This window comes from Eschrichtius robustus, chromosome 2 (assembly GCF_028021215.1).
Source record: "Eschrichtius robustus isolate mEscRob2 chromosome 2, mEscRob2.pri, whole genome shotgun sequence".
Lineage (NCBI taxonomy): Eukaryota > Metazoa > Chordata > Mammalia > Artiodactyla > Eschrichtiidae > Eschrichtius > Eschrichtius robustus.
In genome coordinates, this window is record NC_090825.1 from 109164348 (window position 1) to 109192083 (window position 27736).

Sequence of the window (27736 nt, forward strand, 5' to 3'; positions counted from 1 at the left end):
TCATTTAATCCTTAAATAAGGTCCTAAAATAGGTGGTCCCTAACCCATCTTATAGACAGGAGACCTGACCTTACAAATCAGTTGCTTGTAATAACACAGCCGTCACCGGGGACAGAGTCAGGATTCAAACTAAGGTCTGGCATCACTGTACCACTCTGCTGTCACATAGTCAGCAAAAATAAAAAAGAACCCTCAAAAGTGAGGGAAACTTAGAACACAGGAGCTGAGGAAAGCTCTGGAAGCTTCTCCTTCCTGCTAGAATTCGTTAACTTGTCTTCCCTCTGACCATGTACCATTTTGTACTGTGTTTATTCAAGGATGTAATTTTTTTACATCTGTGAAATGCCATGACTAAGGAGTGTTTTTGCCAGGGTACACGGAGAATGTGGAGGGCCAATGTAAGAAACACACACGTTATTTAGAATGCTACATTTGCAGCTGACATGAAATGGCATCTTATATGCATACTACCCAGGCTAGTCAAAAAAAGAAAAGCTTCCGTCTGAATTATGAAAACATAGATAAAGAAGAGCAATTTCAGATTTTTTAATTCAAAAGGTTCTACATTAGCATAAATGTAAAAATCCACAAGGGTGCTGTATAGGTTATAATAAATCTTGATTAATAAAAGGTAGTAACACTCCATTACTCAAGAAGGGAATGTATCATCCTAAATATTTGTTTCATTTCCTAAATCTTGTAGTTGGTTAAAAACAATTTCTTGTAGATATTCTTATTTTAAAATACTTCAGAGAATTGTTTGAATTAATTGGTAATTTGAATAACATCAAGAATTTGTACAGACCAAAACAACTGTGAGTTCTGCCTTCATTCTTATCTGTACTTGTCCTCCACCAAAGAAGGACCACACTTTGAACGCAGGAGTCCTAACTCCATGATGCGTAACACCTGGAAACCATATAAATAACACAATCCAAAACATGAAAGTGCAGGAAGTATTACCAGTTACACTTTTCTTCACACTTTCTATTATTACCATAGACCAAAAGCAAAATATGGGCCACGTAGTGCTGTTTGGTGTAACAAGAACTAGCTTGAACAATTTTATCTTACCTTTGCGAGGGGAACCTTGAGGAGACGCAGGAGGACTAGAATGTAAGGATGATGCCATAGAAATAGTGTCTTCTGTATGTTTCTTACCACTTATTTCTTCAGTTGTTCCTAAAACTTTCTGAGGTAAACTTGTACCTAAAAGTAAAATCAAAGAAGCAATTAAGTATCACTTCACAATGTGATGCAGTTGCCTAAATTACTACATAACTAAAGCCATGATGCACAATGGCTAGTGTAGTTAACTGAAATGTATAAATGACAAACGGGGACTAAATGACTGGGTAATGCCATACAGAGATTCTCACCTCTAGGTTATTTGTTCAAATTCAGCCAGTCAGCGCAGATCAGATTATAATAGCTTTTTTGGTTTGTTTTGTGGCATAAGGGATATTGATTTAACAGTCTGAGTGCAGTGTCCCACCCCGCACAACTGACACACTTATTGGAAATCTTAGTAGAGAAGGCATGGATTCAAACTCTTCCCTCCCCTCTAGAGGTGGCCTCTCCAAGTCAGGGCAAGGCACGTGGCAGGGGCAGTGCAGGGGTGCTGGCACTGTCACTACCTGTGGTGCATCTGTGCTGTGGGTACACAGAAGCTGCAGGGCTGCCAGTCCAGCCCTTTTCAAGAGCACTAAATTCACACTACAGGAGAGAAGCAGACAACAGAAAGAATCATGAATTTATAGAAAAATAGTATGAAGCCCACTGGAAACATTCCTGCAAAGTTCTATCATCACTCTCGTCCAATAGCTGGTCCTTTTCAGCATAGGTCAAACTTAGCAATGCTTTCAAATACACTGGTATTTTTACATACATCCTCTCGAAAAAATGTCAAAGCGGTATTGACACTGTTTTTAACCAGTAAAGTAAGCCCGACTTTGATGAGTACTCAGCATAGTAACAAGCAGCCCTTTGATACTGAAAAAATTTAAAACACAGTATACAAACACTACTCTTAATTAAGTGCCATTTTAATATAAATATATTTATCACACAAATAATAGTCATATTAGAGCAAGAGGTAAGAGGGCTACCTGGTACAAATAACACTGCCTCTCAAGTGATGACATCCAAGTAAGAAATCAGAGCTAGACTTGTCCCATGTCTCACTCCTACCACAAAATCAACTTCACCCATTTTGCATCCAATTCTCTACTCATTTCCACAGACACCAAACTAGATCAGGCTCTGGGCAACTTCCCGTTGCTACATCAGCCTTCCACTAAGGCTCCCTATCTCCAATCTCACAGCCCTTCCTACTATAGACCTCCTCCAACATAAACTGGACCATAATCTTGCCTTGCTCAAACTGCTTTAATAGCTACCCACTGACAACTTTCCTCTAGCATGTCATGTTATAATTTTGGCATGTCTATGACTTTACTTCTCTTCATCGTGGGACACTGTTTAGTACTGTGTTAAAAGTAAGGATTTTGAGCCAGTTAACCTGGGCTCAACTCCCAGCTCCATCTCTTACTCGTGGTGTGTAAGTTACTTAGACCTTCTATGGTTCCTGTGTAGAATAAGAGTATTATCTATCTTTAGGGTTATTATGAAGATTAAATGAACATAATGTATAAAGTTAGTAAAACACTTAGAACCGTGTCTGGCATTCAGTAAGTGCTCCATAAGTGTTAGCATTAATTATTATTGTCTCTCAACACTCTACAGCTTTGTACTCAGAGGCAGCAAACCGCCTGTAGCTCCTTGTAGATATCAAATTCTTCCTCTGCCTGAAGCAACTTCTCTGGAATGTTTGCCTAATTACCTCCTTCCTAATCAACCTTTAAGATTCTGCTTAGGTGTTATCTCCAAAAGGCCTTCTCTGGAGCACTATCTTACCTCTGTCTACCCTAAAAGCCCTCCCTCTTTTGTTCTTTTATATGTTATGTACATGCTCCTGGCATAATAGTGAACACATTACATATACTGAAGTTATCTATTTGTGTGAATGTCTGTAACACCAGACTGAAAATCTGGCAAAGGAAGGGGCATTTCTTATTCAACTTTGGATTTCAAAACAATATCAAATTAAATTCACAAGGTTCTACTGAATATGTCCTATGTATAATGTATGAACTAAATAATAATGTTAGGGACCAAATCTAATCTAGCTTCCCATTTGAAAGCTAAAATAGTGATACTGTTAAAACAGCAAATGAAAGTAATTTGGACAACATCTACATGGCCTAACAGAAGAAAAAAAGCATGGTCTATACTTATATATTTTACACTTGCTTCTTGTCCCCAAGCTAGGTTTTCAGAAGTGGTCATTAATGAAAAACCAACAAACCATCTTTTTAAGAAAGAAGCAATTTCATTATTTTTAGATGCAGCAATTTCATAGGCTGCATCTGCATTAGATAATTGAGTAAATGCACCACTAAATGCAGTAAGCCCTTGGTACCCAAATATACTGCTATACGTTTCTGGCTGATATGATTATAGGAATTCCAACATCAGCATTTAAAATATGCATGCAGTCATCGAATACAGCAAAATGAAGCATTAGGCGCCTACAGGCAAAATGAAGCATTTTTTGACTCATGAGTGCTTTTTACATTACACAAACTACAATAGCTGATCTCCAAAGCATTTACATTTGTAATTATTTTCCATTCTAACTCGCCTGAAAATTTCAATTAAATGAATGCAATATTAACTGTGAATACTCACTCAGTGTGGCAGGGTCTTTTGCTTGTCCCTTCTTCCTGATGGGGTGCAAATTTACAGCTGGCACCTGAAGCACCTGGCTCACTCTGTGGGGCTGATGCAAATGGGGTTTAGCTGCTTGGCCAGCTGACCTCACAGGCACTGGAGACATTTCTGATGACTTGACTGATCTTTTCTCACTTAGATTCTTGGTCACTAATAGAAGAGAGTAAGAAATACATAATTCTGCACTTTTTAAGACAAGGTTATTACCACTGACAATAGTACACGGCTCATTAAAACCACCTATTTTTTAACACAAAAAAGATTAATTTTCCTAACAAAAATTTCATGTATTGTGTTATTTCAAAAATTTTGTAGAATTAAGTTACTTTTACTCCCTAAATTAAGATAACAGACTTAATTAGCTCCATCTGCACCATCATCCTAACGGCCAAGTTAACATCCTCTCATCTGTATTTTTTTTTTTGACAGATCCTGCCTCAGGTTTATTTCTACAAATAACACAGGATGACACCCGTCCCATGCAGACAACACCCCAGGGGTCACATCAGTCCTTCTGTCTTCATATTGGCAGACAGAAGAGCCTTTGTGGGTGCCTAGGCCACCTTTGGGAGCCAGAGCCAGGGTCGCAGCTGCATCCTGTGCCCTGATTTAAGCCTTGGCCTCTGGCCAGCGGAGCCTGAGACCCTTGGTGATGTGGGAATGAGCACATTTCCCTGAGCTTGGGGTGAGCGATGTAGTCAAGTCAACTGAGCTTGTGGCTGCTGCCCTTTGGAATCTGGGCTTGACATCCTTGGGCTTTATAAGAGCCTATATAGCCTTGGCAGGTACACTCATGGCCTTGGTGCTTTTGGCCAGCATCTTCCTCAGGTACTTCTTGTCGTGCCTCTTGGCACACCTAATGTTCCTCAGGAACTTGGAGTCCACCCCCTTCAGAGATTCAAAGCTTTGTGATCAGGGTTTCTTGATGCCATTTCTGTGCCATGTATGGGACTTGCTGTTCATGGTGTGGTTCCTGAACTTGGCCATGTGTGCACCAAAGCCCCGAAGCACTTGGAACCCAAAGAGCTAGCATCTTCTCATTTATACTACTGTAATACTCCCCTCACTGTATCAATTCCAGCATGCCTTCAAGTCATTCTCCATACAAGAGTGAATGACTCTTCCATCATGAAAATCTGATCATGCCATTTTCTTTTTAAAATTTATTTTACTTATTTTTGGCTGCGTTGGGTCTTCGTTGCTGCATGCGGGCTTTCTCTAGTTGCGGCAAGCTGGGGGGACTACTGTTCATTGCGGTGCGTGGGCTTCTCACTGCGGTGGCTTCTCTTGTTGCAGAGCATGGGCTCTAGGCACGTGGGCTTCAGTGGTTGTGGCGTGCGGGCTCAGTAGTTGTGGCTTGAGGGCTCTAGAGCACAGGCTCAGTAGTTGTAGCGTGTGTGCTTAGTTGTTCTGCAGCATGTGGGATCTTCCCAGACCAGGGCTCGAACCCGTGTCCCCTGCGTTGACAGGCGGATTCTTAACCACTGCGCCACCAGGGAAGCCCTATCATGCCACTTTCCTTCTCCAAATGCCCTACACAAACTTTTAGATGACTTGCCACTGCTCTCAGGATAAAGACACAAATCCCTAAAACAAGGTCTATTAGACCCTGCATAATCCAGCTTCCCTAATAACCCACACTCTGCAGCTACTAGATTAGATCCCGTTTTATGTTCGCAAGGCATCCTGTATCCTTCCTTCACAGCACTGATAACTGTAACGATACAACTGTCTGTGAGATTAATCAATTAATGTCTCTTCCCCCCACAAGGCTATAACTAACGTGATTGTAAGGACTGTTTACTTTGTTCACTACTATATCCCTGTGTGTCCAGTGATGGATAGAAAACAAGAGGCTTAACAGGTAGTTGTTGAATAAGTAAATGAAATTATTTCAACAGCTATATATGGGAATACCAGAGATATTTATAAGTAGATGGTTAGTATACTTGAAGATGAACATCAGAATTAAAAACTAAGAACTCTGACTTAAGAAACAAAAAGCTGCCTCCTCTGTATAAAATCAACACTATAGTCCAAAGAAAAAAACTTCTTCCTTCAGGTAGTATTTTTAGTACTTTTAATTCTTCAGGCAGTTATTCAGGGTGGTTTTAATGCAGGTCCAACCTCAATACTCCATGATATTTTTGTTTTAAACACCAAGATAAAAGTGTTCAACCTGTCCCAGCACAGCTACAATAGTTAGCTACTATGCTTTTATTATCAGAACCTAGAGAATATTTTGGGTGATAAGAATTAGGGAATATCTCAGAAAGTCAAAGCAAAGTGCTCCTGGGGGATAACAGGCAGTAGCGCATCAACTGACTGAATCCAAGATGTTACCAACTTTTGGTTAGAGCCATGAAACATTTTCCCCCCCAACACTAATCAATTCCGTATTGACATCTTATTTTAATAGTTGCCATAGTACAAAGAAAAAAATCAAGAGACTACTTTGAATATAAAAAAAGAGGTCATAGGTGAGTGCCAAAACTCACACATACATACTTATTATGAAGAACCAAATTCTATAATGTTTGGCAACCAACTGTTGTTTGGGTTTGGAATTTATTTAAACATTTAAAAATCAATCATGCAATAAAAACCAAAGACTCTCAAACTAAAATAAAGGAACATGAATTGAATTAAATTTTCACAAAACAGTTTAACTTTCAGTTTAAGAAAGACCCAGAGGTTTTCTCATTTTAAATTAGTATTAAAATCAGTGGTAGTGAGATACTATTTACTGTTATGAAAAAAGAAGTAGGTAAGTCTAGGGTGGGTGTGAGAGGAGAAAGGTATCGCAGGTGTGTGTGAATGCATGGTGGGGGGAGGAGACAGAGAACACAGAGGTTGGTATGTGGGATCTTTCTAGGAGTCAAAAAAGCTTTTTAATTAAGTAATTAGTTATTTGGCTGTGCCGGGTCTTAGTTGCAGCATACGGGATCTTCGTTGTTGCGTGTAGGATCTTTGTTGCGGTGTGCAGGATCTTCATTGCGGCATTAGTTGCGGCATGCATGTGGAATCTACTTCCCTAACCAGGGATCAAACCCAGGCCCCTGGCATTGGGAGCACAGAGTCTTAACCACTGGACCATCAGGGAAGTCCCTAGGCCTCAAAATTTTAACAATGAGCAAAGCATACGAAAGGTTTCTATGCTTCTGAATATCCCAAATCATATTTAGGGAACAAAGAAAAGCAGATAGTGAAAACAAAAGATAAACAACCTTTTATCAGACAAAAGCAGGAATAATAAATTGCATTCAGTAACCATAAGATGATGAAGTCTATATTGCATTACTTGGGAAAAAATAATTTTGATGATCATTCAAAGCAGCGTCAGAGATATTTAATAAATGTGTATATGGCTTTGAACTTTAAAACATGAATAAAATTTGAAGATTCTATATACTTTTTCAGTCTTTACTTTTGACATGTACCATTTTCTCATTGCAGACACTTCTTGATATCCCACCAGGTGGTAAGAAATTTTTCCAGATACTTTCCAAGTCTATATACATTTATTATTTTTAACAACCATATATCATCCTTTGTATTGATAAGGAAGCAGTGTACTTAACTATTCTCCAGTGTTTTGGTATCTGTCTGAGTTCTTTTTCCATTGTAATACATGCTGCACAATCCCAATACTGGACACCTCACAGACTGCGTGAGGAGGAGTAAATGGCAATGTTTATAAAAGTGTTTAGCATGGTTGCTGGCATATAGAGAGCGCTCAGTAATTGTTAGCTTTCATTATTTTATTTCTTTCTCTTAATTTAATAGGTTTGATGTAGAAAGAATCTGAGATAAAACATAGTACCAATACTTGCTTGAGTTTTACATTTAGGAAAACAGAAGAGATCTAAGATGAAGAGAAACTTGTTCAAATGGTAATAAATGAGACCCAAACTCTGTCTCCATCCTTTAGTAGGTGTTCTTTTCATCATACCCCATTCATTTTCCTATTGGTAAAAGTGTTCAAGATACTGTTTTTATAACAGCACTTACTGAATGGCTCATTACCCTACATTTTAAAATTCACTGTGAATCTGAATTTTAAAATCAATACTTGGTTGTATTTGCATTTCATCTTTTCTACTCTATTGACATACTTTTTCGATTACTATGTAAATACTACATCATTTATCAATTTCAGGGTCAACCCATGATAATTACAATTTCCCCCTAATCAATTAGGAACACAGAAATAGAAAAACTGAACCTCCCCCCTCATATATTCTGTCAACATTTAATCAAGTTCTATACATCATATTGGGATTTTTACTGGTGTAATATCTAATCATATAGATAGATAGATAATACTCACTTATAATGGAAGTACAATCATCTTTATTTTGTTGTTATAACAAACACAATGTATTTTACCATCTTTGATCTCTGCTTTTACAACTCATGATTTCCTTGACCCAGAGACACATACATTCTATTGTCTGTACTTAATTAAAAAAAAACAGTATTGAGAATAGGCTCTATTTTGTTCATCGTATTTTCTGTTTATAAATATTAGAATATGTCTAATTTTTCTTGTTTTACCGTATTTACTGATGCCTATAATACACCTATTATCTCTAACAGTATATTAATTAAATTTATTGTATTTTTTCAGTTGGTAAATAATATTATCTGTAAAATTTTTAGGAAAGAGAAATTTTTCACTTATTTTACTCTTCATTTAGGGATGAAGATAAGAACGTTCTCAAAGAGAAGGGCACCTCTATAATGTTTCAGTTTTTATCAGAAGACTTTAAAATGCTTTTTAAAGAACTATATCACTCCATTTCTTGCACAGAGTAATCATCAGGAATGGATGAGAATTCAGTATCTGATTAACATGATCACATGATGCTTGAGGTATGTCAGTAAACTTTTGTGAGTGAAAGTTAATTTTCTTGGGACTTCAGGATAATACTAGAGCAATAAATTTCTATTTTGTTGTGCTGTTTAGTGTCACGTAAGTGAAAACTTATACTTACAGGTACCATATGCAGGCTCCCATTGCAATGACATCATCTGGAACTTCTCCTCATCTGTTTCTACATCCAGACTGGAAAGATATTGCTTCACTTTCCTTGCCATTTGGGCATCTTCGTACAGCTTCTTAGCATTAAGCAGAGAGCTACGGCGTGCCTTTTTTTTGTGAGCACCTCCCTGAACATCCAGCATGTTTGAATTTGTGCTGCCTTGACTCAGTGACCTGTAAGAAGATGGAGATCACAATAAGGGGCTGTAAAGATGAGAATTAAGTATGGCAGATTGAAGATTAAAAGAATTCTGTTCTGTTAATGCAACTGCATGCTGATGCAAATGAGTTAAAAGATGAAGAGCATTAATGCAAAGTAATATGGCACATATGGCAATGTTCTGAGTTTTCAGATTCAGCAAAGTTCAGAATTCAAAAGAATAAGTTAACAATTCCCCGCAAAGCAACAAATTCCATCAGACCTGTGTTTGGTGCCTTTGCAACCCATGGCACAACTGTGACAAGTATAAGCATTCCTTTGGCCCTATGGCCATCCACACTCTGAAGATATGGCAAGAGCCTAGTTCAGGACAAGTCCACCCTGAGCCAGATCTCTGCACCAGGATTCTTCAGCAGGGGAGTTTTCTAGAGCAGCTTTGCTTGTATGTGATGCTTTGGACATGCTATCGCCATCACCATTCCTGTATATAGCTGGCCCACTCCGAGCATGCTCACCGATTTTACCAGTAACCAGATTTTGGCCAAAATTCAAATAGAACAACCGGTAAGAAAAATAACGCCATTTATACTCAATTCAATATAGTCAGAGATCAGAAATGCAATAAAAAGCTACTCAATGCTTCCACTCACATATGAAATGGTTAGGCAATATGTGTCTTCTGGATTGGGGATATGGGATCTTTCTTTTGCAATGCCTCTAAATGTGATGAAACTACAAGCTGGGTAGGAATGACTGCAATTGAAACAAGCTATAGCTTCACATCCAACTGTACTCTTTTTGGCAGACTTCTTTCTACAATAACCACATCTAGAACCACTGGAAAACAGGAACTGCAATGCCATTTGTCCTTTGTAACAAGGATAGCAAACACAAGGTTCTAGACAATTTTTATTTTAAAGGCAGTTGCCCTTCTAAAATAATAAAGATATCTATGGATCTTCTAAGTTAGCCTCCCAATTACCCAAAGATATTCTAAATACACAGACCACAACCATACAACAATTTGTTTTTTTCCGTGCTCACATACTCTGTTTAAAACAGACAACTAAAATCCTAATGTTTTCATTGTAAATTAAGTGAAATAAAGTTGTAAAAAATGTTACTTTTCTTTTGCAATTTTAAGATCTTTAAAAGAGTGTGTCTTACATTTGATGGCAACTTTCAATTGCTACTGGTCAGGCAGAAACTGTGACTTGGTTGTTGCTACTTACGTATGCGGAAACTCCTAAACTTGCAGAGTGGTTTGGAAAAAATCCAATGGCATTAGTGAATTACTCCCTTAACCTCCAGGAACCAAATGATTATAAGGATGTAGTGAATCTAACAAGTTCAACAACATTACCAAAGCAGGTGTCAAAAGGATGTTAGCCCTAAATATCTGCAAAGCCAACCTAAGAGCCCAGCACCAGCAGCTTTTTGTTCTTTTATGGCTTGTTTTAAGAAGTGTGGCATTACCAACATATTTGATGGCACAAAAGGCAATACTGTGTGAGGAAAAAAAAACCCAGAAACTAATAACTCTAAAAGTGATTCCGAAAATTCATATTCTAAATACGAAGAAGTTTTAGAAAGACCTAAACCAATTTATATTTCATATTTTCTTTTTTATGAATGCAAAAAGGTGTTATGTGATAAAAACACATACCTAAGTTTATATAAGAGCTCTTTTAACAAGTATAAAGTTAAAAAATTCTCAGTGTTAAGAAGGTACTGGAGTGATTTTTCTTCGTGGTACATAAAACAACAGTGGTCCCAACAACTGATGATGTCTCAGATTCAAAGAAAGGCAGTAAAATCAAGTCCCAACATTTAGGAGCAAATTTGAATACAAGTATTTAATAATTTTATGTAAGTTGATATAAAAAAGTGTCCAGAAATCTAGGATACATACAAAATTTTAATAAGTGAAAATATCATGATAAATGACAATGTCTTCTAAGCTACTTTCAAAATGCTTTGATGTAAAAACAAAAACACCTAGTGCCTGCAAACATCATACAAAGCAACCCAAAAGCTGAATAAACAGTGAATGTGTTACATAAGTCATTCAAACAGCCCAAAATCCCCACTAAGATATACTGTTCAAGTATTCTTCTTCATAACAGTAACGTTAGCAATCAATTTCTATCTTCAATGAGAAGAACCAGAAAACATCAAGACATAAATGTAAAGTGTAGAAGAAAACACATGAGAAACACAGAGAAGGAAGAAAGCAGAAGGAAATTCAAGTTCACCAAGCTTCAACAGAAAACAAAAGACCACAAATAAGACAAGACTCAAAATAAGTGGCTCACAAAAAATCCTTCTTATATGTAATATAAAAGCATCTAACTTCGTGATTCACTATAATCTTAAAAGAGCAAATTTCTTCTTATTTAATCCCTTCATCCACAAAACCCATCTTTGTCTTCAACTAAAAATGAAAGGACCAGATAGATGATTTATAAGATCCCAAACATTCTATGATTCTACATGGATGCCTAGCTATCTATTACAGATCTGTAAGCAGAGATCTGAACCTACTTGAACAACAAAAGGTGTTGTTAGTTCTGATTCTATTTCAGTTTTAAGAGAGATAAGGGAGTCTTTAATTAAAAGTGGTAGGAATTTAAAACTCAATGCTATATGTCTCATGGTATTAGTGGATCTCAACAATTAAAATCATCCTCTATTTCAATTATTTACTAACTCAATATTACAGTATAGTTTGGATAAAGGCTACACACTTTTGGAAAACTGATAGAAAAATGTAACCTTTATAAACAACCCTTTTACCCATTTTAATACACTTAAACATTTATTTTTATAAAATATGGCATGTGAATAAAAGAAAATACTGTGGACTCTGGAATCAGACTACCACCATTAGTGAATCAGAATCCACCATTAGTGAGCTCTAGGAATTTGGGCAATTCTATCTTCCCCATCTGTACCATGGGAAAAACATTATTTCACAGAGTGGCTGGAGAATTAAATAATTCATATAAAGTGCACAGAGAAGTATGTGGCACATAGGAAGCACACAACAAATATATGCTATCGTCATCATCATCTAACTGACCCTGCTAAATAAAATCTAAAAGGGACTTATGGGATGTCAACAATGGAAAAGTAAAGGGAAAAAAAGCTAGTTCTAACACTATTTTAACCTTGTTAGCAAAAGGCATTTGTCAGGAATGTAGGTTGACAGGGTTAATAGAACACATGCTATTTTACGTGCGTGCATTAATGAAAAGGATGCAGTATATGTTAACAGTTGCACAACCTTCATTCCAGTTGCATTCATCTCTACACTTACCCCAGACTCCGCCACCTCTTCTTCCTGTAAGCAAGAGCCACAAACATTGAAGCATGTGTTTGAATAGGAAAGCACAGAAAAAAGACAACAGTCGTGAGTCAGAGAAACTATGGAGACAGAACAGAAAAATTTTACTAGAAAAAAATGGTAGCTTAACAGTAAAATGACTTTAATGGAATACAAGGGGGTAAAATGAATTATGATATGTACTGAAGGCCTAAAAACTCCACAATATTTAAGAGTATGCTTTTAGACCAATTATATTTTTAATACCTAATTCATTTAGAGGCTTATGTTAATAAGAAAAGGAATAATAAGGAAAAATATTTACTAACTATGAATTCTGAATTCAAAGTTTTCAGGGAAACCTTAAATTAAGGAATATGATCTTTTGAACATTTTTTTTAAAAAGGATTTTTGAGCCATACATTTAAGCAAGGATGAAGTTACAAGAAACAAAGATTTATAATTTCATTTTTAAGTGCAGAAATTTCTCTTACAATGTGTATTAACAAGAAATTTTGACCAGCAAATCCAACTTAAAATGTAAGTATAAATATATCATCAAAATCTTTATGATCCTGTATCTCCTCACACTACAATTGGGCTGAATCAAGATTCTTTTTAAAATTTTTATTCTCATTTATTTTTTTGCCCCTTCCCCCCAATCCCAACTGGTCTCATTATATCCCTGGCTTGTATCCAATAAGCTCCAGCTCTGGCCAGCCCAAAATTCTGTTTTTCAGTTAGCACGCTGACGACTGTTAAAATAAAAGGGGTTACTTTGTCTACACAAGATATTATACACCACCAAACTGGACAATTACTTGCTTAAAGAAAGCTAGTACATTTCAGTACTAGCTGACAAATACAATTGATTCAGGAAAACTTCAGTCTAATCTAATTATGTTTTATTTTTTCCTATACTGCATTCTACTCTAGCCTAGGCCATTCCCAAGGAAACAGCCATGTTTACTGATTTCACCCTCAGTTTCTTCCTCCTTTGCTCATTTCCGAGGCATTGTTGGTACTTAAAATATTATCAACTGGTCTGGCTCACAAAGTCGTTATCGTCTTGAGGAACGAGGGTGCTAAAATACATGAGTAGATGGATGTCTGTGTGAGACAACAGGGAGTGGTGGGGCCACTGTACAGGGACACATAACAAAAACAAAAACTTAAAAACAAAGAAACAAACAAATCCTCCAGGTCTGCTTTGGTCCCTGGTTTTTACTGTTTTCTGCTTCTACACTGCTGAGCAATGACACCCCTCATTACATGTAGTGATTCTCAGGGACAGAAGTGGGATGGGTTGGGAAGAGGAGATACGATATACCCCTTCCTCCATACTTTGAGAATTTCTACACTAGAGCAACAATCAGGTCAACTACTTATAAAAACAAAGACTCCTGAACAGTGATTTAGACAAAACAAAACAAAACAAAAATAAAAAAACCAATCCTGACACACATTGATTCTGTTTGGTTACAAAAACTCCATCTCTAACTTTTAAAGAACCAAGTATTTTTGTTTCCTTAGTAGGCTATATTTCTTTCAAGCCACAAGAATTGTGTCTGCCTGGGTAAACATTTCATTTTTAAAGCTCTTAGGTACTGAAGCTATACACAAAGGCCCAGAAGAAAATCAGACCAAAAATTAAAACCCTAATATCTTTTTACCCTAAAAATTACAAAAATTACTGGGAACAGCTTGACAACATACTTTATGTTTTATATAATTTGAGGAGGCATTTGTTATTACATTAAAAATGAATTTTAAAAAGCATTCTTAGAAGATCAGGTTAATATTGAATGCAAATAATACTTTCATTTTTATTAAAGATGGAGCATCCTTAAATTTGCACTTTCTAAACTGCGTTAAAGAATTTACATACAAATAAACAGCAGTACCATGACTTGAGACCAAGGAATATATTTTAGAAGAATAAAGTAGAACTTAGGTAGAAATAGAACTTTAAAAATATTCAATAAAAATAAAAGACATATTCAGTAAAAATAAAAGACTAATACTTCATACATTTGGTTAGAAACCAGATGAAAGCATCTGTCCTCTGTGATAACTTCAGTAAAGATCAGCAACTTACTTACATTTAAGTTAGATGACATTTTCATTAACAATAACAATACAGAACTATCCATGTACTCAAAAAAGTAATAGAGAACTAGGGTTCAAATCTCAGCAATTTATGTAATCCTGGACACATTACCTAACTGCTCTGAGCTTCAGTTTCTTCACATGTAAAAGGCAGGCCAGTACTACTACCAACCTTTAAAGGTTATAGTGACAAACGATTACTTGAGAGTGACATCTGTAAAGCACTTAGTACACTGCGTAACAAATGGCAGATGGTCAATAAATGAAAAATATTATATCATGCTCAGTGCCGCTCTGTAACACTTACACACTTCAATGACATACCTCTGTCGGAACATCATAGCTGGGTCCATGTTAGCAGAAGTCATTCGAACAACTTGACGAATTTCCTTGGCAATCATTCTGAGCTTCTCAAAATTTACTAAACCATCTACTTTGGAATCATTTCCTACAGAATAAAAGTAATTTTTTTTAACTTCCAAAATTAAAATATCTATATAAAGGTAGCAGAAGTCAAGTTATTATTGTTGGAGGCACAAATCAGAACCTTCTTTTTCAAACTGTCACTTTTGTTTTCAAGAACTGATAAACCCATAGATGGTTTAATCCTGCTCCCAGGGAATGAGCTAATGGGAGAAATTCTATTCCTATGGAAGTAATGATTATGATTATTGGAAAGTGAGAAACTGTGCATAGCTTCTAAAAGCCATTTCATTATGCTGTAGGCACACCTAGTAAAAAGTACAGCTCCTCAAATCTAATTCTCCAGATGCTCAGCCCACTCTTAGGCAGGTACGTGCATCTGCTTTTTTGGGCAGCAGAGTAGAGCACTTGAAAACTTAGGTTTTAGCCAGAGGTCACAAAGAGTGACTTTTGGCTTAACTAATCCAGTAAGGTTCCTATGGTTTACGATACTTAAAAAAATTGTAAAATGAGCTGTCAACACTTAAGAAGTGGAAGACATCCCAAGAAAACAAGAATTTCTGATTTATCTCCAAGAAAAAAAGTGGGGTGGGTAGGTGGGGGATTAAATAATAGTATTGATAGGTCTGTTTTCCAAGTGGTAATAATTAGTTAAAATTAAGAGGTGGCTGGCTCGGAGGGGTAGACATCTTCTAGTCTGCCATGCATCTTCATCTTCTCTTCCCCAGAATTTGAATTTACAATCATGACTTTAATCATTAAACATAAATTTGCTTGTTCATAAGTTCCACGGTTTTTGTTTCTGTTTCACTAAGTAGTTCTCTGAGGAAAAAAACTCATACACCTCTCAAAATGGTCTACTGTTCTTTGACGAGAACAGGAATGAGACCAGACTTAGCCCATATGTTGGCTTACCCAGTTCAAACCACAAGGCAAAAAATTATATGTTCAAAGGGTAATCTAACTGTCTTTTTTTCACACCTGTCTTTAACAGTTGGTGTGACCCTATTTATTTTCCACGTAGCCCCTGAGGTGTCTGTGGAATTCCAAGTCCCTGAAGCCAAGTTTGAGAATCACATGGGTCTGGAACACATGGTGGGCTCCCTTTTTGTAGTAAATGGCACCTATCCATTGGACATATAAATTGTTCAGGGTCTCAACATGAGTTGAAAACAAAATGATAACCAAAAATACTTTCAAGTCACATAAACATGTTCTGAGGGAGCATGTCAGAAAAATATACTTGAAGCCTATAATAATATTTTCTTATGAAAAAGGAGTGATAATGAAAGTGGGGGCAGTACAACTAGTTAATTGGCACAACACGCCTGCTAAGAACAGTTAGAAAAGTTGGACAAAAATAGAAAAAAAATGTTTTAAGTCATCAAAAAACTATCAAGGCTGTGAAGATCTGAAGCAATAATGAAGATCTGTGGCAAGTTCAGCATTTCCCAGTGCTTGACCCAGCATCTGCTGATTTCAGAAAAGGGATGATGAGCTGAAAAACTGAGTAGTGCCACCATGACCTTTGAAGTTAGAGAAGAAAAACTTAAGTCTAGATAAATCTTCAGTGTTTTGGGTTGGGATTTTAAAGGCCTATATATATATCCTCAGACTAAAGATAAACTAAATGCAGACTGGGATAAAAGTTCAGTGTTAAATTATCTCAAAATATGAAAATGGTTTATGTGGTTTTTGGATTGCTAGCACCCCTAGCTGCCTGGCAGAAGCAAGCTTTAATTCTCTCTGGAGGAATGTAATATTGTCTGAAACCCTAGATTATTTCTGTAATTTCTTTATACACAACATCCATTTGGTCAAAAATAACCAGGTACATCAGGAGAAAATTCAGCATGATTGAAATGCAAGGAAAAAAAAAAAAAAAAAGACAACAGACTCATAAAGGATCTAGATTATGGAGTTATTGGAGACAAACATAATAGTAACTGGTAACTATGTGCAAGGTTATAAAAAACAACACTGAGAACTTTGGCAGAGAACATGAAGATAAAAAATGAATTTAAATTGTAAAACTGGAAAAAAAAACCCCCAATAACTGAAATAAGGAATTTGCTGCTGAATTTAACAGTAAATTAGACATAGTTGAAGAAATAATTAAAAAATAGGACACTAAGCTGGGAGAAAATTCCAGAATGAATAAAAATATCCAGGTCAGAGAAAGCCAAATACTGTACCTAGTCACATCATAGCAAAACTAGAGAAAAACAGAGATAGAGAGAAGAGAAAATTATAAAGCAGCTATTAGAAAAAGGGTAGATTATTGTCAAAGGAACAACGAATAAGACTGACACTTGATTTCTCAACAATAACAATGGAAGCCAGGAGACAGTTTTGTTATCTCAAAATGTTGAAAGGTAAGTGCCAACCAAAGTTATGCCTTAAGAATGAATATTGGGCTTCCCTGGTGGTGCAGTGGTTAAGAGTCCGCCTGCCAATGCAGGGGACACGGGTTCGCGCCCCGGTCCGGGAGGATCCCACATGCCGCAGAGCGGCTAGGCCCGTGAGCCACAACTGCTGAGCCTGCGCGTCTGGAGCCTGTGCTCCGCAACGGGAGAGGCCGCGACAGTGAGAGGCCCGCGCACCGCGATGAAGAGTGGCCCCCGCTCGCCGCAACTGGAGAAAGCCCTCGCACAGAAACGAAGACCCACCACAGCCTAAATAAATAAATAAATTTAAATTTCAAAAAAAAAAAAAAGAATGAATATTAATTAAAGACATTTTTCAAATAAGCAAAAAGTAAGAGATTTCATCACCAGTAGACTTGCGCATAAGGGAATAATAATCAGTGTTCTACAGGAGAAAAAAACCCCAACCATATGAAAACTTTGAAATGCAGGAACAGTAACAATATCATCATGCAGGTAAAGCTAAATAAATACTGACTTTACACAGTAAAGTACAATAACAAAACAATACAAAAACAACAATAGTATCATGTGGCATTTAAAGGCATGGAAACAACTGTATATAAGTCGGGAGGTGAGTAAATGGGAATTTAAATGGTCTAACTTCTTGCACTGCCTGACACACAGAAAAGTACTAATGAATATTACCTGAATTAATATCAACAAGTATAAATATATTGGGTTGGCCAAAAAGTTCCTTTGGTTTTTAAGTAAAACTAAACGACATTTTTCATTTTCACCAAGAACTTTATTGAACAACATATTCATCTTTTTGTTCCACTACCTTCTGCCATTTTCCAGGTAACTTCATAATTCCACCTTCCCAAAATTTTTTATCTTTTTGAGAAAAGAACTGTTACAGGTGCCTTTTACAGTCTTCCAGGAAATGGAAATTTTTTCCATTAAGAGAATTTTGTAAAGACCGAAATAAATGGAAATCCGAAAGTGCAATCTCTGGTGAATATGGCGGATGAATCAGAACTTCCCAGCCAAGCTGTAACAGTTCTTGCCTGGTCATAAAAGAAACATGTGGTCTTCCGTTATCCTGATAGAAGATTATGCATTTTCTGTTGACTAATTCTGAACACTTTAGGTCGAGTGCCGCTTTCAGTTGGTCTAACTGGGAGCAGTACTTGTTGGAATTAATCATTTGGTTTTCCAGAAGGAGTTCATAATAGAAGACTCACTCCCTTCCAATCCCACCATATACACAACATCCATCACTTTCTTTGGATGAAGAATGGCCTTTGGTGTGGTTGGTGGTGGTTCATTTCGCTTGCCCCACGATCTCTTCTGTTCCACATTATTGTGCAGTATCCACTTTTCATCACCTGTCACAATTTGTTTTAAAAACGAAACGTTTTTGTTACGTTTAAGTATAGAATCACGTGCAGAAATATGGTCAAGAAGGTTTTTTTCGCTTAACTTAGTGGAACCCAAACATCAAAGCAATTAACATACCAAGCTGGTGCAAATGATTTTCAATGCTTGATTTGGGTATTTTGAGTATGTTGGCTATCTCCAGCGTGGTATAACGTTGATTGTTCTCAATTAATGTTTCAATTTGATTGCTATCAACTTCAACTGGTCTACCCGACCGTGGAGCAATGTCCAGCGAGAAATCTCCAGCACGTAACTTCGCAAACCACTTTTGACACGTTCGAGCAGTCACAGTACCTTCTCCATACACCACACAAACCCTTTTGTGCGTTTCAGTTTCATTTTTACGTTTCTTTAAATAATAAAGTATAATATGCCGAAAATGTTGTTTTTCTTCCATCTTCAATATTAAAATGGCTACACAAAAATCCACCAATTTTGATAAGTTTTTGAAAAATGCACGTTGACATGACAGCTGTCACGATACAATCTAACAAAATTGTTTCGAATGAAGTGAAAGACAACTAAGAGCTACTAGAGCCATCTTACAGAAAAAAACCGAACAAACTTTTTGGCCAACCCAATATAATGTCTAGTGTAACACTAGAAAATTAGTAAAACACTGTATAGTTAGCAAGTTAATGGAGGAAAAATACCACTCACAAAAATCAATTAAGGGGATTGCAGATAAACCACATGGCAAAGGGTTAATAAATTAGGTTTTTAAAACTAAGAACTTGCTGTTCATCAAAAGACATCCTTAAGAGAGTCAAAAGGCAAGTCACACTATATACAGGACTTACACAAAATTCTTAAAAAGTATATTAGAAAAACAGAACCTTATAAAAAATAAGCAAGACACTGAACTGATAATTGTCAAAAGAGGACGAATAAATATACAAAAGGGTGTTCAGCCTCATTAGTAATCAGAGAAATGCAAATTAAACCACATCAAGATACAATTACACACCTACTGGAATGGGTAAAAATAAAAAGAATCAATTTACCAGGTGTTGGTGAGAATGAGGAACAACAAGAACTCTGGTAACACTGCCAGTGTTCCACTTTAGTAGATTAACCTCAAACTACTTTCCAAAGTTGATTATATGAATATCAGGACCCATAAATTTCACTGTGAATTATACTGAACAAAAATGCACGTGCACTACGAGATATGTGAAAGAATATTCATAGCAGCATTATTCGTAAACAGTGGAAACTATCAAATGCTCATCAATGGATTGGATGAATCCACTCTTTTGCATTTATGTAATGGAATGAATGCTAAATAGTTTTGAAAATGAAGTACAGTTACACTCAAAAACATGGAAGAATCTCATCTCACAAGTCTAATGTTGACCAAAATAATCCAGAAGCCAAACCAACATGGAAGAATCTCATCTCACAAGTCTAATGTTGACCAAAATAATCCAGAAGCCAAACCAAAACTAAAAAAATAAACATACTCTGTGATTATATAAAGTTCAAGAACAGGTGAAACTAAACCACAGTATTAGAAGTCAAGACCCTAGTTATCTTTGGGGAAGATGAAGGTGGTAACTAGGAAAGGACGTTGAGTGGGGGTGCTGGGAGGTAGGCAATATTTTATTTCTTTGACTGGATGTTGGTTGCATGGGTGTTTGCTTTGTCATAATTCATTGAGTTGTTCACTTGTTCTGGGTACTTTTCCGTATGTGTTTAGTAATTAAAAAACGAAGTTGGAAGGAAAAATATTACTAAACAAAACAATAAATAAGATCAAAAAGTCTGATTTTGGTTGTAAGTCAACTTTAAGTTTGAATGCATTGGGTAAATACCTACATTTGTTCTTGTCAATAATGTGGGTTTTGGTTCCTAAGATTTGCTGCATTTAACTGGGTAAAGCTTTAGTGACTTTTAATCAATAGGCTGGAAAATACATTAAATACATCACAATTATGGAGAACTAGCTGAAGCTAAATATGCTAATTTTCAAATAACTTTTAAATACCTTCATGTAGAAAAGTCATATCTTTCTTGACAACGGGGAAGAGTGGAATAATTGGAGGCTGCATGCTTTGACTACTAAGAATATTTCTATATTTTGCCATGTTTCTAGATGGATCAAAAAGGTCTTGTAGATCTTGGAGGTGTTTCTCATACTTGCTTGGTAACTTTTCCCAAGTACCTCTGAGTCGTGCTACAGATGCCAGGTTCAAGCCACTGCCGAAGATGAGAATAAAAACATTAGAAAGGGACTTGTGGGAGAGAAAGGACTCAGGTCAGGAAAGTGTATAAACCAATCTTTTCTAATAAAGGTAAAATAAGCAGGGACAAATTTCAATGTGTTGAAATAAACAAGAGAACCATGAAAAAAAAATAAATAAAAGGGACTCCTTGATCTTAAGGAAAACTTCCTTCAAAGGAACTACATTACTTGCCTACAGTTGTATACCAACAGCCTTTATTTTGTAGTCTGCATGTAAATCACAAATATAATAATTCCATAAAATAGGCATTTAACTTAAATATAAACTTCAAGTATCACAATGTTTTGTTATTTGCTTAGAAATAACTTTATGGACACATTATCTATTTGAAAGTGGTGTAAGTAATAACAAGCGTTATATAAGAAGCAAGGCAAGTTCTGGGGCTGAAAACCTTCTTTCCTTGAGATTTTGGCCACTCATGTCCCTGATTCCAATACTTCCATATCCCTAGATTCTAATCCTGTTGTCCCTCAGGCCTTCATATATTCAATGTCTCCTCTCTATAGGATTTTAAACAAACTCAGATAGTCCTAACTTTAAAAATAATGCATGCCAATTAGGCTACAACTCCTCCTCCCTATCCCTTACCTCTATACTACCATCTCATAGGTATGCTGCTGAATGAATAGTGCAATTTTCTTACCAGTTAATCCCTCTTTTGTTCTCAGTCACCCGACTTTTACCAATACTATGGTATTTAAAATGTTCTCTTGACTTCTGATTTTAAAGTGTGCAGTTAAAGTATCTTTGTTCCCTCTGCTTCTCAGAAATCATCCCAAACAACTACAAGGATGAATAACAGGAATGCAAATTTCATCTCCACCAAAACTAAGAGATATCTGTAACTCCTAAACACATTAGAAAGGCTGTCAAAAAATAGCCAAGGTCAACTTTGAGTATGCAAAATGCTGAAAAAGAATGCCTGCAGCTGAAGATGTCAATGAAAGCTGGTAAAGCACAGCTCTCTGAAGCAGGGAACTCACCCAGAAGGCAAACCAGGAATCCCCTATTTGGAACAACACAACAGAGTCCATAGGCTGACAGAATTAGGAGAGGGTTGGACTCTGTTCTTTACCAGAGAGTGTCAGGGAAAGTAAGATTAACACAGTACACACAGTGATATAACATCTTGGCAAGAAGGAATTTAACAGTAACACAAGAAAGAAGGGAGAAACTGAGTTGTAAGCAGCCATAAAACTGCCAATTTTCATTTGCTGGAGAGAAGTAAAGGGTAAAACAATTCACATACAAAAGCTCTATTTCTGCTAGCCTGGGACACTGCCCTGGCTCTTCTCCCACATGAATCTCCTGCAGAGAGATGGTATAGGAAAACTCATGTCATTCAAAAAGAAGGAATGAATGCCAGAGCTATAACATGCTGCTACAAGGAAAAACAGAGACTTAAAGATCATAAAGCAGGAAAATGTTCCAACAATACAATAAAAACTGGGACTAATGACTCTAGCCATGATTTCAAATGAACTAATAAAGTAAACAAAGAGTAATGCAGTGATATAAGAGTTTAGGGAAAAAATATATAAGTTGATAAAAAAGTTAAGTAAAGTTTAGAAAAGAATGGAAGAAAAAAATGCAAACAACAGAGAAATGAAGGCAACACTGGAACCTACATAAAGAAAAAAAAGACACTGCTAAAACCTTGGGCAAGTGACTTAAAAGAAAGGATTAACAAAAGCAATCAATGGAAATGGACAGAGCTGAAAAGAATAAGAGAGAAAATAATGGATATGGAAGACAAAGGAGATCTAAAATATATATAATTGGTATCCCTGAAGAAGGAAACGAAAATAATGGAACTGAAAAAATATTCAAAAGTACACTTTGAGAAAACTATTCAGAAACAAAAGAACTGAATCTACAGAATAGGTACCACAGTTCCAGAGAACTTGATACAGAACTAAATGAGATGTGGAAACACCCATGTAAAGGTAAATGACTTCAGAGATAAGGAAATAATATGGAGAGTAAACTCAGAAACTTGAACAGCTATATAAAATGCTAGTTGTAGAGCCATTATCTATGAGGTTCCCAAGAAATTACATGTTAGACAAGAATTTTAAAGGCAGATAAACTGACACTGAAGTTCAAAGGCAACAGAAAAACACTCTGAATATGCTCAGGATATATAATTCCCATAAGCCCTTGTGCAAGAAATGACTAGAAAACAAACTTCAACCAGGAGATGACTGGAGAGAGTGATGTCAGCATTATACTGTCATAAGACGACCCTCATTTTACCCCCTGCCCCAACAACAAAAATTCAGCATCTATCCAACAGTAAGTAGTGCCTCTGTGGGAGTTGTGAGACCCAGAATCACAGACCAAGGGACCTGAGAGGAGCCTCACCCACTGGTGTACTGGGTAACAAGCAGGCAGATTTGGGTACTGGCTGTGGAACCTACAGGAGACTATGAAATGGTTCTGGCCCCACTTAGCTGTGGTCTGGGAACACACAGAGAACACTGACTTGGGTGGTCAGCTACAGACATGAGAACCTTTGTGAAGTCCAGGTATCCAGAGGAGAAGTTCAAGCACTCTGTTGGAGTATAACAGAACAGAAAAAAAGAGTGCAGATGCACTGGAATAGAAATAGCTTGACTTTGCTGGCATCAAGGAAACCACAGCTTAAGCCTAAACTAGACGGCCCATGATTTCTCTCACAGGGGAAAGGGAGAGCCAGTGAGTGAATGCTTGGCTGCCCTAGCAGTGTAGGATGCTGCCAAAGACACTCATTCTGTCTTGTAGCATCCAGAGCACTAAAGTGGGAGCTCCATGACTGGGGGGAGGGAACAGATCAGAAGAGCAGCATGTAAGATTCCAAGGGGTATTAAAGGGATGCGGTTCCTGCTAAATGCTTCTGGATTCCAACAGGAAGCCCATCCAGGAGCCACAGGGAAAACCTCACTTGTAAACCCCCCAACGTACCCAAGACCACCTGCAGCTCACCATGCACAAACCCACACCTCCCCCCACTCTGCTACTGACTCCCTGTGCAAGGTCCCAAGAGAAAGCTCTGGCAGAGAGGAAACACACACAGGAAACAGGCCAGGAGTCTGTGGGCAAAGAAGAAACCACAAACCTGAGCTGTAGCACTACCTTTAGGAAAACAAAAGAGACACTATCAGCAGCTGACACAGTACATCCTAGGATACAGAGAAGACATACAAGCTTCAGAATTCTGCCACAAGAGGGAAAAGAAGCATGGAGCAGATGTATCCACACAATGCCTGAGAAAGCCTCAGAATCTATCAATATATCAAGAATGATGAAAGGTTTTTTATCCTGAAGGCAACTCATAAAACTCAGAGAAGGTGAATGCTATTTCAAATGCAAAAAGAGCAATGCAAAACTCCAAGTAACATGAAAAATGAAGGAAACACGACATCACCAAAAGTTCACAATAATCAAACCCAAAGACATGGCGATCTATAATTTACCTAACAAAGAATTCAAAATAGGTGTTCTAGGAAAACTCAATCAGCTATAAGAAAACAAAGACAATTCAACAAAATCAGGAAAACAATATATGATACAAATGAGAAATTTAACAAAGATATAGACATCACAAGAAAGAACCAAATGAATATTCTGGAGCCAAAGAATTCAGTGAATGAAATGAAAAAATGCAGTAGAGAGCATCAACATCCAGTAGACCAAAGAGAAGGAAAAATCAATGAGATAGAGGACAGGAACTTTGAAATAACTCAGTCTGAGGAGAAAAAGAATGAAGAAAGTTGGGAAACCATCAAAAAAAACCCCCAATATACAAACCACTGGAGTTCCAGAGGGAGAAGTGAGGGAAAAGGGGGCAAAAAGACTATTTAAAGAAGTATGGCTGAGAACTTCCCAAACCTGGCAAGAGATCTAGACATCCAAGCTCATGAAGCTAATTGGTCACCCCATTATTTCAATCTAAAACAACTTTCTGCAAGACACATTATAATAAAGGCAGCAAGAGAAAAAAAGATTGTAACTTACAAAGGAAACCCCATTAGGCTATCAGCAGATTTCTTAGCAGAAACCTTACAGGCCAGGAGAGAGTGGTCTAACAGTCAAGAGTACTCTATCTGGCAAAGTTATCCTAGAGAAATGGAGGACTTTCCCAGAAAAACAAGAGCTGAGAAATTCACCATCACTAGATCTGCCTTATAAGAAATGCTAAAAGAAGTTCTTCAAATGAAATGAAATGATGCTAACTAGTAACATGAAAACATATAAAAATATACAACACTCTGATAAAGGTAAGTATACAGTTAAATTTAAAAAACTCTCAACACTTAAATATAGTGGCATGTTAACTAGAGTATAAAGGTTAAAGGACAAGAGTGTCAAAAATAACTCTAGCTACTACAATTTGTGAATGAATACACAATATAAAAAGGCAAACTGTGACATTAAAAACATAAAAGAGGGGGTAGAGTTTTGTATGTGACTGAAATTTTATCAGTGTCAAATAGACTGTTATATCTATAAGATGCTTCATGTAAGTCTCATGGTAACCACAAAGCAAAAACCTATAGTGGACTCACAAAAGATGAAAAGGGAATCAGAGCATACCACCATGGAAAAGCACCAATTCACAAAGGAACACAGCAACAGAGTCAAAAAGTTAACAAGGGAATTATAAAACGCCCAGAAAACAATTAGATGGCAGTGGTTAAGTCCTTACATATCAATAATTACTCTAAAGGTAAATGGACTGAATTTTCCAATCCAATGGCACAGTTACTGGTGAATAAAAAAAACAAGATCCCACTATATATCCCAGATCCTACTCAACTCAGCCTAAAGGATACAGACAGGCTCAAAGTGAATGGATGGAAAAAGATACTCCATGCAAGTGGAAACCAAAACAGAATAGAGTTATTTATGTCAGACAAAATAGACTTTAAGTCAAAAATGGTAATAAGAGACAAAGAAGGTCATTATATAATGATAAAGGGGTCAACTCAGCAAGAAGACATAACAATTGTAAATATGTATGCACCCAACAGCACAGCACCTAAGTATATTAAGCAAACATCAACAGATCTGAAGGGAGAAAAAAACAATACAGTAATAGCAGGGGACTTAAATACCCCACTTTTAGCAATGGATCAATCACCCAGACAAAAAAATCAACAAGGAAATGTTGGACTTGAACCATACTTTAGATCAATGGACCTAACACATATATACAGGACATTCCATCCAACATCAGCAGAATACACGTTCTTCTCAAGCATGCACAGAACATCTTCCAGGACAGGTCATGTAAGCCACAAAACAAGTCTTAGAAAATTTAAGAAGACCCAAATCATACCAAGTATCTTTTCTGACCAGAGTGTGTGAAACAGCAAGAGGAAAAATGGAAAATCTACAAATAAATGGAAATTAAGCAACACACCCCTGAACAACCAATGGGTCAAAGAAATCAGAGGGGAAATTAAAAAATGCCTCTAAACAAAGGAAAATGGATATACAACATACCAAAATTCGGTGGATGTTTCAAAAGCAGTTCCAAGACAGAAGTTTATAATTATAAATAATTATATTAAGAAAGACCTCAAATAAATTACCTAACATATGTAACCAGAACTAGAAAAAGAAGAAACTAAGCCCTTTGGGAAATAACAAAAATCCGAGCAGAAATAAATAAGAGACCAGAAAAACAATAGAAAAGATCAATGAAACTAAGAACAGGTTTTCTGAAATAATAAACAAAACTGACAAACCTTTGGCTAGACTTATAAAAAGAGAAATAAATAAAATATGCTATTTAATTCCAGCCATAAGTGATTGATTTGCCTGTGTCATCTCTGCTGAAAAGTCAATATATCCTTTATATTCTGTAATGTATTTTAATATAAAATGTAAGAATACAAAGCAATTAACTTTACATGAACTATCGAAAATGTATATAATAAAATGTTCTTCATAACAAAACAAACCTCCTAACCAAACCAAAGCCTCTTAACCAAATCTCAGGCCTTTCTTATGCCCATCTTGGGGCTGCTGTCTATCTCCCTCTCTCAAATCATTCTATTTCCTTGGCTTTAATGACACAATCAAAATTGTGCTCTCCTACTGTTTCTTGTATTGATCCTCTATTTCTTTGGCTGGACTCTCTTCTTTACCTCCACCCTGAGGACGGTCTCTAAGGTATAGTTTTTAGCCCTTTACCATTTTCTTTGGACACAGAGATCTCTCCTGGTGTCAATCAATTTTTTTTTTTTTAATGGAATACTCTGAAACTGAGCCTATAACTCTCAGATTCTTCACTCCGTGCTTCCTATACAAATAGTTTCAATTTCTAGCCTTCTAAGTGTTTATCAATGGCATCTCTGTTCTCTTGTTTTAGACCCAGCTGTTAAAACCTGTGAGGTAGGTGGTGTAATTCCTGAATTTCACAGATAAGAAACTGGTCTTCAGTATTCCCTTGACACGTGAGAGGCAAGATTCAAATACAGGTGCAGTTGATTCTAAAGGTCACTCTATTAATCTCTATTCAATACTTCCTCCACAGTGCCTAGTTCAATTGCATCCACTGGTAAATTTCATAAAGGAGTTTCCTATTACCATGACAGATTTATGGTTAAAAAGTTCCTATAAAGATTCTAATTTTATCTCATGTATTAGGAACAAATCATAATTAATTTTTTGGAGGGTGTGCATAGATGGGATTAGTTAAGGTAGCTATTATGCTGCCATATACAAGCACATGGCCTTATAAATAGACCAAACTACCGCTACCCTCCACCATTAAAATCAGACTTGCTTTAAGAGGAATCCCTCTGTTGGTCAGCATTGTGCTGGATGAGGGTCAGAAAA

General features: G+C 36.7%; 1 protein-coding gene across 8 annotated transcripts in view; it reads right to left on the minus strand.

Annotated features, from left to right (window-relative positions):
* RAPGEF6 (Rap guanine nucleotide exchange factor 6) overlaps nucleotides 1-27736 on the minus strand; it is a 235469-nt gene that overhangs the window by 12722 nt on the left and 195011 nt on the right. For 6 of the 8 annotated variants that reach the window (XM_068535820.1, XM_068535815.1, XM_068535819.1 and 3 more), the window contains 6 exons: nucleotides 20650-20861; nucleotides 14755-14878; nucleotides 12316-12339; nucleotides 8790-9010; nucleotides 3751-3942; nucleotides 1075-1209 (listed from right to left, as the gene is read on the minus strand). In XM_068535820.1, coding sequence (XP_068391921.1) covers nucleotides 1075-1209; nucleotides 3751-3942; nucleotides 8790-9010; nucleotides 12316-12339; nucleotides 14755-14878; nucleotides 20650-20861 — 908 coding nt within the window. The remainder of the gene's footprint in view (nucleotides 1-1074; nucleotides 1210-3750; nucleotides 3943-8789; nucleotides 9011-12315; nucleotides 12340-14754; nucleotides 14879-20649; nucleotides 20862-27736) is intronic. The other 2 variants (XM_068535821.1, XM_068535822.1) reach the window with 1 other exon arrangement.